This window comes from Eucalyptus grandis, chromosome 3, assembly GCF_016545825.1.
Source record: "Eucalyptus grandis isolate ANBG69807.140 chromosome 3, ASM1654582v1, whole genome shotgun sequence".
NCBI lineage: Eukaryota > Viridiplantae > Streptophyta > Magnoliopsida > Myrtales > Myrtaceae > Eucalyptus > Eucalyptus grandis.
In genome coordinates this window covers 65,035,022-65,049,927 of record NC_052614.1, presented here as the reverse complement: position 1 = coordinate 65,049,927, position 14,906 = coordinate 65,035,022, and the positions used below count along the sequence as shown (strand labels likewise).

General features: G+C 41.8%; 3 protein-coding genes across 3 annotated transcripts; all 3 read right to left on the bottom strand.

Annotated features, from left to right (window-relative positions):
* Positions 1-843: 843 nt before the first annotated feature.
* On the bottom strand, positions 844-3,787 carry LOC104438263 (rac-like GTP-binding protein ARAC7). Its single transcript, XM_010051364.3, has 8 exons — positions 3,407-3,787; positions 3,037-3,124; positions 2,827-2,936; positions 2,504-2,567; positions 2,304-2,368; positions 2,159-2,224; positions 1,937-2,043; positions 844-1,207 (listed from the first exon to the last, which is right to left on the bottom strand). The coding sequence occupies exons 1-8, from the start codon at positions 3,503-3,505 to the stop codon at positions 1,177-1,179; spliced, it is 630 nt and encodes a 209-aa protein (XP_010049666.2). The 5' UTR covers positions 3,506-3,787; the 3' UTR covers positions 844-1,176.
* A 1,124-nt stretch (positions 3,788-4,911) lies between these two features.
* Positions 4,912-7,340, bottom strand: LOC104438262 (peroxiredoxin-2). The gene is made up of 3 exons (XM_010051362.3): positions 7,079-7,340; positions 6,573-6,652; positions 4,912-5,344 (listed from the first exon to the last, which is right to left on the bottom strand). Exons 1-3 carry the CDS (start codon positions 7,231-7,233, stop codon positions 5,091-5,093), a joined length of 489 nt encoding a protein of 162 aa, XP_010049664.2. The 5' UTR covers positions 7,234-7,340; the 3' UTR covers positions 4,912-5,090.
* A 2,679-nt stretch (positions 7,341-10,019) lies between these two features.
* LOC104440338 (protein NRT1/ PTR FAMILY 1.2) lies at positions 10,020-12,523 on the bottom strand. The gene is made up of 4 exons (XM_010053282.2): positions 12,439-12,523; positions 12,025-12,242; positions 11,363-11,913; positions 10,020-10,890 (listed from the first exon to the last, which is right to left on the bottom strand). Exons 1-4 carry the CDS (start codon positions 12,521-12,523, stop codon positions 10,020-10,022), a joined length of 1,725 nt encoding a protein of 574 aa, XP_010051584.2.
* Positions 12,524-14,906: the final 2,383 nt, after the last annotated feature.

Below are 14,906 nucleotides of genomic sequence, written 5' to 3'. Positions count from 1 at the left end.
TCCATTTCATAAAATTTTTGTTTTCAGAACAAGAATCCATTTTTTATTCCCAAAACCATTCATAATATCAATTTCTAATTTTTTTTCTTTTCCTCCTATTTTTCTCTTTTCTCTTCCCCTTTTTCTTCTTCCTTTTGGCTGGTTGCTGACCTCGGCTTTGACCGGTAACGCCAAGCCACAATGAGGCTCGAAGCCTCGCTGTGATTGGGCAAAGTCGAGCCTTACCGATGGCTAGGCAAGCATCAACTAGCCACCGATGAGGCTTAGCCTCGCCCAGATCTGGTGAGGTTGAAGCCCAAGCGAGCCTCCGACAAACTCGCTGGACCTCTCCCAGCCAATCGCCCACCACGATAGTGGTCAGCGACCTGCTATAAAGAATGAGAAAAAGAAGAGAAGAAAAAAAAAATATATATATATATATATAATAAAAATCCTACCCAACATATTTTTATCTTGAAAATAAAAATTTTGGACGTTATTCAAAATTTGTATTGAAATTGCATCTTACAGGAGTATTTTCAAACGTATCAGTACACACTGACGTTCTGTAATTTTGGATGGGCTAATAATGTCTAGTTGAGATTGCAATATCTATAGGCCATCGATGTATGACTGCGGATTCGCCGGAGTGCAGAATGAAGCTGCTTCTTCCTCTTCTCAAACAGTATCATGGAATTGCGGCTTGCAGCATTTCAGGGAAAGAACTGCAAGTGATGGCGCAAGGATCCCACCGGTAATGCTTAATTAGCTTCTAACATGATTGGACCTACTCAATCCTTCCGCAAATGTCGTTAAACACTAGCTACAGCATCAGATTCAAGGGCCTCTAGTTACAGTACATGGTAAACCCAGAGAACAAACAGCATGGGAAGCGCAAAATATATGTTCACATTGATAAAATAGAAAGAACCAAGATGCCAGAGTTTGAATGTTATCGACAGTCAGAATTTCAGAATGCATTTTTGACACATTGCTGATGGAGATTACATTAGGAACAGCAGTTGAAACACGAGGTACATTAGATTGGCACTTTGAGCTGAGGTCGACGCTAAGGATATAGAGAAACACAGGCGGTGCATATACTTAAACATGCAGAGGTTGAACCTCTAGGAATCAGTAACTCCTCGGCAGCCCCAAAAAGCATTTGTAGGATGTCGATCTCCTATAAGGAATGCATTAAACTACACAGCCTCCACACATAATGCTCCTGCAGCAAAAGAACACGAGTGCTCAATAGAAATATTCACCATCTGCTCTTTATGTAGGCATTGAATGAGCAAAGTTGAATTGGATGAATGTGTAATCATGTAAAATGACAAGATAAACAGAAACAGAATGACTTGTTGAGTTATAAAAGCTTAAAACGTGTTCCATCAATGCCAAAGGAGAAGATTAAGAGCAGTCAATATCAGAAGAGGCAGCTTGCATTGTCGTCTTAACATCATGCGAATAGCACTGTATTCTGCAACATAACAATGGTCTTGAGATTTGTTTGACTCAAACTGGAATATAACTGAAGAAACCCAAGAGGTGTCTGATCTGACTCTTTCCACCTCAATGCCGAAATCCTCTGTCACTGTGTAGTCTGGCAGAAATAACATGTCTCCATTCATGATCCATAGATGACAACGGTTGTCTTTGTTCATCAACTATACTAAAGCACACATCTTGACTATGAACTAAATTAGCAGTCAAGGCACTTTTATGTGACTCTTTCAATCAGTCCTAACAAAACTTAGAAGAAAAAGAAATACAAAATTTTGCATGTCCAAAGCACTAAACTGGTTTCGCTAAGTACTGTGAATTGTCGGATCTAGATGATAAAGTGTGCTTCTCCAATTAAAATATAGCAATACAATGCTTGGGAACAGAAAACTTCTCACCGCAAGATGATAGCTCACAGATTGAAGAAAGAAAAGAATAGTAAAGTGCGTACCCAATCACAGAGCCTGACCTCCTGCGGCTTTTAGTTCTTGTCACTTCCTTACTCTGAGGAGGCTGAAGCACCACCTTGATTGCTGTGTCAAAGATGGCTTTGACATTCTGCACATTTGAACAGTAATTGTTGTTAGCTAGAAGCAGTACAATGAACCATCAGACAGGAGAGCATATTATCCTCCAAGTGACAGATGTTTCAATTATTTCCAATAACAATGACCTGTTGAGTCTTAGAGCTGCACTCAATATAAGCTGCAGCACCAATTTGCTTCCTGAGCTCTTCACCCTGTTCATCAAAAGCCTCATGAGCTTTGTACATGAAGAAAAATTGTACATTGTTTAATGTAAATGTCATAGCTTTTCACCTGAGCAGTTGTAATAAAATTATATCCCATGTTATCAGCTACGTATCCTCTGTCATCACGAAGATCTGATGGAAAATGGGAAAGAGCATTTAGCTTGTTTCGGATTGCAAGAATCATGAGCAAGTGAATATCGGTGGTTTTTTTTTTTTTTTTTTTTCTGCTGGAAATTGCGGAGTACATGATTTTCAGGTGAGGCCTACCAAGTTTTGTTCCAACAAGAATAACAGGAACATTTGGTGCAAATCTTCTTAATTCAGGCATCCACTGTAAGAATGTAAAAAGCAAGCAAACTTATAAGTACACAATAAAGTAGATGGTCAGGCTCAAAACTGATTAAATCCATGAAATGTGCTAATCATGGAGAGAAAAATATATATTGCCTCTAGTTGGGGCTTTAAAGAGCCTTTACTTTTGTAAAGCATCACCTAGAAAGCAATATGCTCTAGACAATCTTTTAAATAGAAAAAGTGAGAAAGGAAAAGAAAAGAAAGTAGTGTAAAGGCATAAGCGTAGGGATTGCTACCTTCTTTAGAACATTTTCATAGCTTGCTCTACTAATTAGTGAAAAAGCCAACACGAAGACATCTGCTCCTCTGTAGCTCAACGGCCTCAACCTGCTATAATCTTCCTGGCCTGGAAGAAAGAAAACTCAATAGGGTTAAACCCACTTTGAGCAATACTCTAAGAAGATTCCAAATGAATAAAAAGAGAAGAAACATAAACTCTTGAGCACCTGCAGTATCCCACAATCCCAAGTTGACTATGTTCCCATCCACAGCCACATTTGCACTGAAGTTATCAAACACTGTGGGTATGTAATCCTGTCACCAAAAGAAACAAGAAAGAAACTCAATAAAATCTATTCAAAGTATAAATCCCCCTCTGCAATCTGCACTTAATAGGTTCTTTCTTTTTGCCTCTTCTTCGCACTACATTGTCAATAGCTCAATCAAAAAAACCTAGAGCTGAGGAAAAGAAAAAAGAAAAGAAAGGAAAATCAACTGAAAGTTCCTTTGAACATTGGAAAACACCAAAAACCCATATGCAAAGTCCTTCCAAAATCTCTTCTTTTTCCTCTTAAAGAACTGAAAGAAGGGACTTACAGTAGGGAACTTGTTGCTGGTGTAGCAAATGAGCATGCAAGTCTTGCCCACAGCTCCATCTCCAACAGTGACGCACTTGATGAACTTGGAGGCGCTCATCTTTCTTCCCCACAAGAAAACCCCAGTGGAACTATGCGAGAAGCTCTCCAGTCACAGTTGAAACTGATGGACACTTTGAAGGAGGAGAAAGAGAGAAGAGAAGAGGTTGAAGAGGAGGTAGGAGAAAACAGCCAGGCTACACTGCTACCGATTGTCCTGCTGGTTTTAACTATTTGATGAGGAATGAGACAATCGAGATGTTCGTCTTGTAGTTTCAATAAAATGCATTGACAAACAATGCAACCATGTTGAGCGAGAGAGAGAGAGGGAGTGCTGTCACTGGCGCTTTCTTTGTCCCTCTCCGTGAATTTCAAATCCAACAGGAAATCTTCTTTTTCAAAAAGGGGTGAGCGGGTCCCTCTCTCAAACGGCTCTTGTGCCCATTCCCGTAGTTGGTAAATTCACCTAGTATCTGTATGAACCGAACCAGGTCAAGAGCCCAAAGGGTTCGACCTAGGAAAAAAAGCCCAAAGGGGGTCGCTCCATGGCAAGCATCTTCACCGCTTTTGCCAAAGACCTGAAGACGAATCCATCATATTTTGCGTAATCTCTTAGTACTTTTTTCAAGAGCACAGATTGTTTGTATCTCTGTAATTTAATGTGCGGCGATCGTGTCGGACAAAGAGACTGCCATACTAAATGAGATTAGTCGGATTCACAAAACATCAAAACCACCTCATTGATATTTAGAAAAGGTAATGATTTAAAGAGATGTAATGACATCTAAGTCAAAACATTTCATCATTTCATGACTTTTCACCTCAAATTACCCCAATCATTGCGATGCTGTTGCGGTCCAGTTTTCTTTACTCGTCAATCTGCAGGTGGCCTCCCCACTTGGCTCTCTCTCAAGCAAATCGAAGGTCCTCAAGATACATGGCCTCGAATTGAGGAGACAAATTAGAAATTTTCATTTGTTTAAGGAGGGATGAAAGAGAAGAGCAAGTTGAGTGCGAAGATAACCGGCGAGTGTTGTAGAGCCGTTGTGAGGAAGAAGAAAACAAGGTTGACAAGCGGAATATTTCGAAAAGGGAAATATAAAGGAACAAAAAAAGAAGAAAACGAGGAAAAGAAGAGGAAGAATCGAAAAGGGGAAAATACAAAATACAAAGTTCAAGACAAATATGAGTCCTAGAGAAAGAGTAGCCGGGCCGATTTAACAATTCTAGAAAGGGTTCATTTTGCCACCCTAAATTGAGAAGATCTCACCCTTGTACTAAATTCTTTTAGCTTACACCCTCTCAATTTAAAACACTTCTACTTGAGACCTCCTTTAATATCATTGACGTTTATATGCACTATTGAAATTCTACAATCTCCTCAACCGATGTCGTGCACGTTGGCCCTTGCTCATGTATAAAAACTTCCCAACTGAAAAACAATCCAGAAGTGAGAAAGACGACTTATAAGACGAGGACGAGAACCGAATCATTATTCCATTACGTCCATATAACCATACAACATGAGAGTCAAGATATATAGACCCGCTATACTGCGGGTTTAACATAAGGCTAACAGCGGTATGACAACAAACACAGAGTTCAAAGACTCCAAAACCATGCTGCTGTTGAGAGATGCAAAAAACTCAGAGAGCTTTAAGGATTTCATCAGCGCTGGAGACGGTGAACTCTCCCCCGGATTCGATGTTGGCTGCCTTCACCTTGAGATCCTCGACCAAGAGAGCAAATCTCCTGGAGCGAGTCCCAAGCCCCTTCTCACTTAGGTCAAGCTCGAGGCCAAGAGCATGGGTGTATTTCGCCGAACCATCTGCCAAGAACTTTACATGCTTGTTCTCAGGGTAAGTCTTTGCCCACGCCTTCATCACAAATGGGTCATTCACTGAAAAATAGGACCAAAATGAGCATCACGATATTCAGGGGAAAAAAACAAAAAACACATGTTAGGACTGAATTAACTGAGACAGACAGACAAACTGCCATCTGTTCTAAAGCTAACACGTTTTATTAACTAAAGGATGGTGCAAACTCTTTAATAGACTCCATACAACATCTAGGAGCTCAACTCTGGAATCAAATATGGAATTCACACAGCCACATATCCTCAGTATGGGGTGGAAGGTCAGCAGTAAAGTCAAGAGAAGTAAAGATACGAGAGAGTTAAGCAAAGCCATATTTTCACTAATGACGATGCAAAGTTTCAATTCAAGCTCTTTCAAGTGTGTCCTAGGACCCAGAATCCGAGTTCTTTTTGGACTAGCTTTCTGTAGTTGTTTCCCAAGCAGGATCTTGAACTCACTGTGTCATTAGCAATCCAGCATTTGGTTAATAAGCATAATAGTTTGATTGAAAAGTAAAACCACATGGCCCACCCAGAGAGGGAGAGAGTGTCCAATCACATCCATTTAAAGATTCCCAAGAAGATTCCAGGCCAAGATGATCGGATCTCTCTTGACCACAAGGCACAATTTTAGATGGAATTAGACTTACACCAACTACACTACCAAGCCTGAAGGCAAGCTATCCAGAACAGTTTGTAACTATTTAATGGATAGAGCGGCAAGTGGATTTTGAAGAGCGGCAACAAGGAAAAATATCACACATGATATATTTATCTACTGACTGATGCCTCGTAACAACAGCTCAAAGTCAACTCGTGAATACTCCCAACTAATAATTGGGCAAGCAATTGGGTGACGAAAGCAATGCTACAAGAAATGGTCAACTACTGACTAATGCCTCAAAAGAACTGCTCAAAGTCAAAACTGGAGTCCCTTTTGCATTTCCTTGTAATCTCCAGAAAACCAGTACAGTCCCCAATCCCCGTTATTATAAGTTTAAGATTCTTGATGCTTGCTGAAACCATTATATTTGGCGACTCACTGAAGATAGCTTCTTTACCTCGTCACTAACGAGCAGATGCACTACACTACATTACTCAATAGTAAGGACAGAAACATTAGGTCTAACCTTTAAAACAAAGCATCGGCGGATATAGCAAGAAACGCCAATATTAGACGACAAATAAAGAGGAACGATCGTCCACAAACTCTGAAAAAAAAAAGGAACGAAAGAAATCGCACAGAGACGGAAAAAGATAAAGAATATACCGCTGAGACACAGAATCTCATCCACACCCTTGGATTTCAGCAGCTCGGCGTTCTCAATGAAGCCCGGCACGTGCTTCAGACTGCAAATCGAACGATACAAACAACGGTTATACCGCAAAATCGAAGCTACAATCGCTAGTTACGATTCCAGCGTTATTCACTCCAAAAACCTCATCTTTAATCGAGCAGGCCGTAGCATAATGCACTATTTTCCAAACGAATTCAGGTGCTTACGAATCATGACTCGTTTCGGTCCAAACAAACATCTAACAGCCTCGCGACGACCGTACGAAGCTAATCGCATCGAACACCACTTCCACACTACTCAAGAAATACAGAACATTCTAGAAAACAGAAATGAAACCGTCAATTTAGGCAAAGAATTCCCAACGATTCACGCTGCGATTCACCCCCGCTCTCCCTCCCCTCCCGCGCGCGACGGCAAACCGGCGGCGACGCAGGACGAGGGAACGGCGAGAAAGAAAAAAGCAGTCGGCGGCCCTCACCTGCAAGTCGGGGTGAAGGCGCCGGGGACGGCGAAGAGGACGGCCTTCTTGCCGGCGGCGAGGGAGTGCACGGAGACCTGCTGGAGCTGGTCCTGCTCGTCGAAGTAGGCGAGGGTGCCGTCGGGGATGGCGTCGCCGACGGCGATCGGGGCCATGGCCAGACGGTGCGGCGGGGCGACGAGGGGGAGACCGGTCGTTGAAGACGAGGCAATCGGAAGGTTCCTAAAAAGGTAGAGCGGAGCGCCTGCAAATTCGGAGCGATGTCTGCATCCGCATTTATAGAGGGGTCCATCGGATTCGTAGCCGGCATTGAGGCGGATTTGATAGGGGGGTTTGGAGTCCGCGGGGCCCCACGCCCCGGAGGAGGTGGAGATCTGGTGCGGGGGGGACCAGATCCGTGGAGCGTGGACCCTGCGAGCCGGGCTGCCACGTGTCCGTTGTACCGTTGTTCAACGGATGAAGGGAGCGTGTCGTATCGGCTGCGATTTTTTTTTTTTTGGGTTTTTTTTTTTTTTAAATGGCAGCGTTTCTTAGACGGGGGAGAATTAATTAGCGGTGGAAGTTGTTAATTTCTGCTGCTTTTTTAATCTCCGGAGGCTTTATTTGGTAGGTTTGAATGCATCTTTCCTGTTTTTCCACTTTCTAATTATTTAAAAGTCCGACGTAATTGGAGGGTTATTATTATCAAATGATTCGGCATTCAATTGACTTAAAATAAAAACGAATGCCAATATGATATAAGTGTAACTTAAAATGAGATCCCTACCTATTATTATAGAAATTATAAGCTGAGACGAGACGTACATAGATGGAATTATAGATGGGATCGAGAAGGTTAGAAGGTAATAAAAAAAGCTTATTTATTTATTTATTTATTTGAGAAATGGACTAGAATGAAAAGATATTCTAGAATCCAATTAGTAGTATGTTTATGTGAGCTCGTGAATAGTATTCAAAGACTGATTTGACTTTGTTTACATAAGTTGACGGATTAGATTGAATAACTGAAATTTTAAGGGTTGGATCGAATATTTATGAATTGTTTAAATATCATATTAAATGGATTAAAAATTCCAAAGGCGACGGTGCACAATTTGACCAAATTCGGTCCATGTCATTTTCCCTAATTGATTAATGGTGGAAAGCATTAATTTCTACTTTTACTTCATAAGCTTTACTGGGGTACGTTTGAATGAAACTTCCCTATTTTCCCCCAGTTATATTAGGCCTCCTCAATTGGAGAATTAGTATCGTAAATTGGCCGGCGAGTGTTCGACCGACCCGTTCAACTCGTGTTTGGTAATCCAATCGGGTCTATACGCTAGGGAAGAAAAAGGAATTTGTCTTGGACCTGATAGAAAGGCAAATGTCCACTAACTCTAAATCCTTTGAGTTGGTGATTGCTCAGTGATGTGATGAGTAAGATAAGAAATTAGGAGCAACATTATTTGATCAATTCTAAAATTATTATACAATTACCAATTTAGTTCTAAACTTTTTGATTTGATCAATTTAATTCTAAATTTTTGTGCCATATTTCAATATAATCCTTCCAACCTTTTTTTTTTTTTGAAAATTGCTAACTTGGCGATTTCCGTCACATTAGGGATTTATGACAATAGTTGATTAGAAATAATATATTGAAATTTTACGCAAATATTTTAAAACTAATAAGTTAGCAAAAATCAGAAAATTAAGAATTAAATTGATATCCGCATTATAAGTTTAGAATTGATTAGATAATTCTCTAGATCGAAAGTTTCTATGGCCATTGAAAAAAGAGAGCCCCTTTATGAAGATAACACCAATCTGCTTTCACAAAGCAAACAACAATCGGCGACCCCACCTTGAATTTCGACACCAGCCGGGCGGTCTTCCGCCAGTCGCTATAGGCTGCTTCCAGACCATAAAGGTCTAACAGACCGGACATTTGTTCTCAATCCACCACACAAAATTTAAACGTTCCGCTCGATCGAGCATTCTCAATCCTCAACCCAAGTTGAATTGAGATATGCGAACCACAAAAGTGCTTCGAATCAAGAAAGGTAGGATGACGATGACGACGATGACAGACGAATAAGTCGAGACTGCGCATGACAACGTTTCTGTTTCGGGGAAGAGTTTTTTTTTTTTTTTTCAGAAATAATTCTTTTCTATTTCTATTCGGAGAATAATTTCTAAGTAAAAGAACCCGTTTAGTAACTACACAATTTCTACTCTTGGAATAGAAAAAGAATAGAAATGCGTTTGGTAATGGAACAATTTCTTTTTGTATTTATTCATTTTTTATTCTTGGTTACGTGATCGTCATCGCCGGCCGCGCCACTACACCACCGCTGGCGACCGGCGGGTGGCGGCGACACCCGGCAGTAGCAGTGATGGTGGCGGTGATGACGGTGTCTGCCGATCGACGACAGGTGACCGGTGGCGGCAATGGCGGTCGGCGACCGGGGCAGCGATGGCGGCGACGCGGAGCGGAGGCGGTGGCGGTGGCCGACAGCGGCGGCGATGGTGGCGGCGGTGGGCGATGACTCTAGGCGGTTAACGGTGACCGCGGCAAGAAAGAGAAATAAAAGAAAAATAAAAAGAAAATTAGTTTATTTCTAGAAATTATTACCGGAATAAGAAGCAACTTTTTATTTTATTTTTCGTTTCTATTTCAAATCTATTCCTCGGCTAACTTTCTATTTCCAAAGTAATAGAAAAACAACTTCTTGTTACCAAATGAGTTTGAGTTTTTTTTTTTTTTTTTCAAGAGAACAAAAGAACGTAAACCATGAGAAATAGAAACGTTCTGATACGCTACCTGATTTGTTCTTGCCCTCCTAAAAATTTGTTCATCGAATTTCCTTGAATTTTCCATATCTTATTGATAAGTACGTAGTCGGTACATCATACTTAGCCGGAACATCAGCATCATGTAGCGACCGGGCAGCGAAGATCAAGCATCATCCTCCGGTTCATCCTCGTCCCAAACCTGTCGCTCCTCGCCACCCTCGTAAGCCCAGGCGCATACCAGGTAGTAGAAGAAATTGATCACGTTCAAGACCGCCAGGATCCAGTAGTAGTAGTCGTAGTGACCCTTGTTCACGTTCGTGGAGATCCATGTCCCGTCCCTGCCGCTCCTGCTCAGGCGGTCCAATACGCTCAGGATCAGGCTCGCCGCAAGGTTGCCCACCGCCACTCCCAGGGCGACAAGAGCCACCGCGATGCTTCCCATGCTCTTGGGAAGCTTGGAGTAGTAGAACTCGAGTTGCCCGATCACGTTGAATGCCTCCGCCAGCCCGGCCAAGCAATGCTGCGGGACAAGCCACATCGCTGACATCTTCAGGACCCCATGTGGGTCCTCGGCGAACCCTGCCCGGATCGCCTCAGCTCGCCGCCTGCGCTCCACGGCAGCCGACATGAACATGCTCACGCAGGAGATGAAGAGCCCGATCCCCATCCTTTCCTTGAAGGTGAGCCCGCAGGGCCGGTCGGTCAGCCTCGAGACTAGAGGGACGAGGATCCTGTCGTAGATCCCGACCCATATCATGAGGGTCAGGAGGCCGAAGATGATGAAGGAACCTGGCGGGATTGTGATGCCGAAGAGGAAGCGTCGGTCCATGGTGCTTGCCTGGAGGACCGGGAATGCGCCCTGGCTTATGGTCGCGGAGATCATGATGCCGGTGGACCATATGGGAAGGACTCGGATCAGGGCTTTGAGCACCTCGACTTGCTTGATTGTGCAGAGTCTCCACGGATCAATGGCCAATCCATCGGAGTCCAGGTCCTTCTCAGGGTTGTTTATGAGGCAAGCCTTGTTTAGGAACCTGTGGAGAGAGGAATGAAAGATCCACTAGCTGATAAACTTTGTTGATTCAATTCTCCGTGCCGCCATCATGTCATGTCAAATTTAGACTTAACTGGAGCGGGACGCTTATATCGGTATTGTCCTTAACTTTGAAATCCAAGCACATGATTATCGAAAGGGTTACACGAAAAGATATCCAAACATGTTCAAATTTCGAAGTTCTTATATCCACGGGTTAAGAGATGCTTAAATGTATATGAACATATCTAGGTTTGTAATCCATTTAAGCATGTAAATGTGTCATAAACGGATCAAAATCCCGTACTTGATACGACCACACTTAACAATATGTTGCCTCCATGTTGAGCAAGCAGGTCGTGTCTAAAAATGCCCCTAGAGATGACTGCATGATGATTCCAATGCACAAGGAAGAGAAAAATGCTTGGCTGAGCGGCTGCTTATCCAGAAGCACATTCTGAGTAAACGCTTACCTCAGTTTCTCGCTTGGTGCAGTAACTTTGGAGCCCTTGTGATGGTAATAGATTGCACCAAGGCTCACGTTGGGCAACTCCAAGTGCCTCTTTTTCCAGGCAGCTACTGCGGTCTGAGCCAGGCCAGCGAAGAGGCTCTTGTCTGCCTTCACTTTGACATAGAGTGAAGAGCCCAAGAAGAAGCTCACAACTGAGATAAACATTAGCCCTGCTGGGACCCCAAACCCGATCACCCAACCGTGCGAATCCTGGATGCCGACTATGACAGTCACCGCGATCATGATCGAAACCCCAACCGACGCGTAGTACCAGTTGAAGAACGTCTGCAAGATCCGCCTGTTCTTGGGGTTATTGGGATTGTCAATCTGATCTGCTCCGAACGCGAGTGCGCAGGATCTGATTCCGCCCGCCCCGATTGACAAAAGGGCGAAAGAAGAAAACAGAAGCAGGAGCTGCGCGGAAGTTGAGGAATCGCACGGTTTGCTCCTTGGGTCGCACGGCGGAGGCCTGGCATTTCGGAGAAGGGCTGTCAACCACAACAGGGTCATGCCCTGATGAAATAAAAACAAATTAACTGAGAACATAAGGAGAACATCATGATCACACACTAGTATAGTGAAAACTGAGTTCGTTGCTTTGGAACGCACAGAATTGGTGCTTACAAGAAGGCTGATGACTGATCCGAACCCGATGACGCGGAACCGACCCAAGTAAGAGTCGGAAAGAAAAGCGCCTAGAGCGGGCATGAAGCTTGATATGGCCGACCACAAGAAGAGGACATTCGCACCTGAAGCGGCATTGAACTGATACTTATTAATCAAATACAGGATCATATTTGGCTGTAGCCCGACCGCAGCAACTTTCTCCAATATCTCATTTGCTGCATCAACGATTAAGTTTGTGTTATCTATTGTCAGATCATCAAAACAATCTCCAGGAACACATAAACCGAACAAAACTAAAGACTTAGATTATCAAGATTCTCAGAGAACTATAAAATGACTAAGTTCAACACAAGAGCACTCTGCTTGTGACTTGTGAGCAGATGACGAAGAATCGTGTGATCAAGAAGTGACCTATGATGAAGGGAATGGCCTTGAGTCCACCCTTTTTGCGCGTGACCTGTTTGGCTTCGTTGGCTCTGTCTAATGCAATCTCCATGGCTCTCTCTGTGCTATCTCCAGGACTCAGGGCCTGAGATCGAAATTCCTGGAAGAGAGAGAGAGAGAGATGGTCAGGCAGCTTTTGCCTTGATATCATGGATGAAAATAACGGACGGTTTCAATTGCATAATAATTGGTCATCCGATAGCTTAGATCTTACCAGGTCGGAATTAACATTTGCATGATAATGATTTCTCTTGATGATTAGCTTTCTCTGCTGCTTCTCTAGGACTATAATAAAGCGGAAATGGAACCTGAAGGCAGCTAACCACGAGGGCCGAGGCGGGGATGATGCAGAGATTGCACTGATTAGAGGAAGATTTGTGCGTCCAATATCCTAAACTGAACAGCGATCGGACTTAACCTGAAGTGCTGCAGATCGGATCCTGTATGATTCGAGCTTGGTGAGAATAATGGATTTGCAGATGAGGAGACTTCGTTGATTGCAGGGACGAAGAAGATCGGTAGATGAAATGCTTTGTCTTTTTAAGTATTCGAATCTTGGCACCCACTAACATGGGCAAGAACATTAATTGGCTTTCCTTTGCTGTCATAATGTATTGGAAAATTGGCACAAATAGTCACTAAATTTTGATTTAATGTGTAATGTGATACCTAAAATTTTAATTTATTTAATATAGTCCTCGAACTTTAGCCCAATCTTCAATGTGGTCCCTAAAATTTTGGTATATATTTTTAGTTCCTGAACTATATTAAAATGTTCAACACTGTCACTAATCTTGAATCAACAAAAGGACAATATTGAATATTTTCATATAGCTTGGTGACCATATTGAATGTATCAAAAGTGCAAGGATCACATTACACATTAAGTTACAGCTCAATGATCATATTAAATAAATTAAAAGTTCAAGGATCATATTACATACTAGGCTAAAATTCAGGGATTATTTGAATATGTAATTTTTAGTGAGCTGAAATTTCTTTTCTGGGAAACCTTATCCGCTTCTTTCCCCTTTATGAGAGTGGTCTTATTTGTCCTTATGTTGCCTTTAGAAGTGAAATATAGGTAAGTAATTTGAAGGAGTCCTTAGTCCTCACTAATTGAGTCTTACCATCATTTATTAGGACGGACAACCAAACGGACCCGCTCTAATATCGAAATTACAAGCATAACCCTCAAACAAGAAATTGGTCTCATTAACAAATGCCTTGGGAGCACAAATCAAATTAATTGGGAAAGTTATCCAAAGTGTCCTAAACTTATTGATGGTAGCCAATTTAATCTTAAACTTTTTAATTTTGCAATTTAATCCTACACATTTCAATTATGCAAATTTAATCCTAAACATTTTGATGATTTGCTAGTTTAGCCATAAGCCTTTTAACAATTTGTTAATTTAATCCTTTCGGCCAATATTGGCCGACTATCGCTGGCATGAAAAATTTACATATTTTCAAAAATTTTCTTTTTCTTTCATTTTTTTTTTCCTTTTCCCTCTGGTTGGTGCCTCGGTAATGGTTGATGAGGGTCGAGCCTTGCTAATGGCAGGGTGAGTTTGGCCCTCGCTGGATTTGATGAGGTTAATCCTCGCTAGTGGTAGGGTGAGGCTAGACCTCGTTGCCTAGTCGACCTTGCTTGCCACTAGCGAGGCTAGACCCTAGCCAGATTCGGTAGGGGTGAGCCTTGCCTAAGGCTATGAGATGGACCTTGCCGACTAGAGAAAGAAGGAAAGAAAAAATTATAAAAAATTATTCACGTCACGCCAGCTATGTGAAGGATGATTGACACTAATTCGATAGTCACATTAGTGTTTTTAACCAAAATTGATCGAAATGATTATATTAACATATCGTTAAAATGTTTAGAATTAAATTGGAACAATTAAAATGTTTAAGACTAAATTAGTAAAATTAAAAATTTTAGAATTGAATTAGCCGTCCTATGTTTTAGGACTTTTTGGGCAAATTTCTTCAAATTAGCTCTATATAAAATAACAATTTCCTGGAGCAAGAATCAAATAGTTTTTTTAATATTTGCTCTGCTAATCTGGGTTGATAATAACTTTACATATTCCTAAAATAAAAAAGGCGGCAATGTATAATCACATAATGAGAAAAATAATTAGCACATTTGAGAAACTATTGTACTAAAACTTAACCCAATCCCTCCTTTTTCACCTCAGTTCCAAGAGCTCACTCAAATGGTATTATAAAGAGAGTCTTGGAGAGAAGTACATCATTCCATTGCATGATAGATGTACATATAGATATAGCTCACTCAAATTGTCAGTACATGATATCTCGCATAATTTATAATTTATTTGACGGAATCAACGAAGTTACATCCAGTTCAAATCAATCCACTTTGTTTGATATTACAATCCTAACGTGTCGTGTTGATTTCGAATTCTATTAAG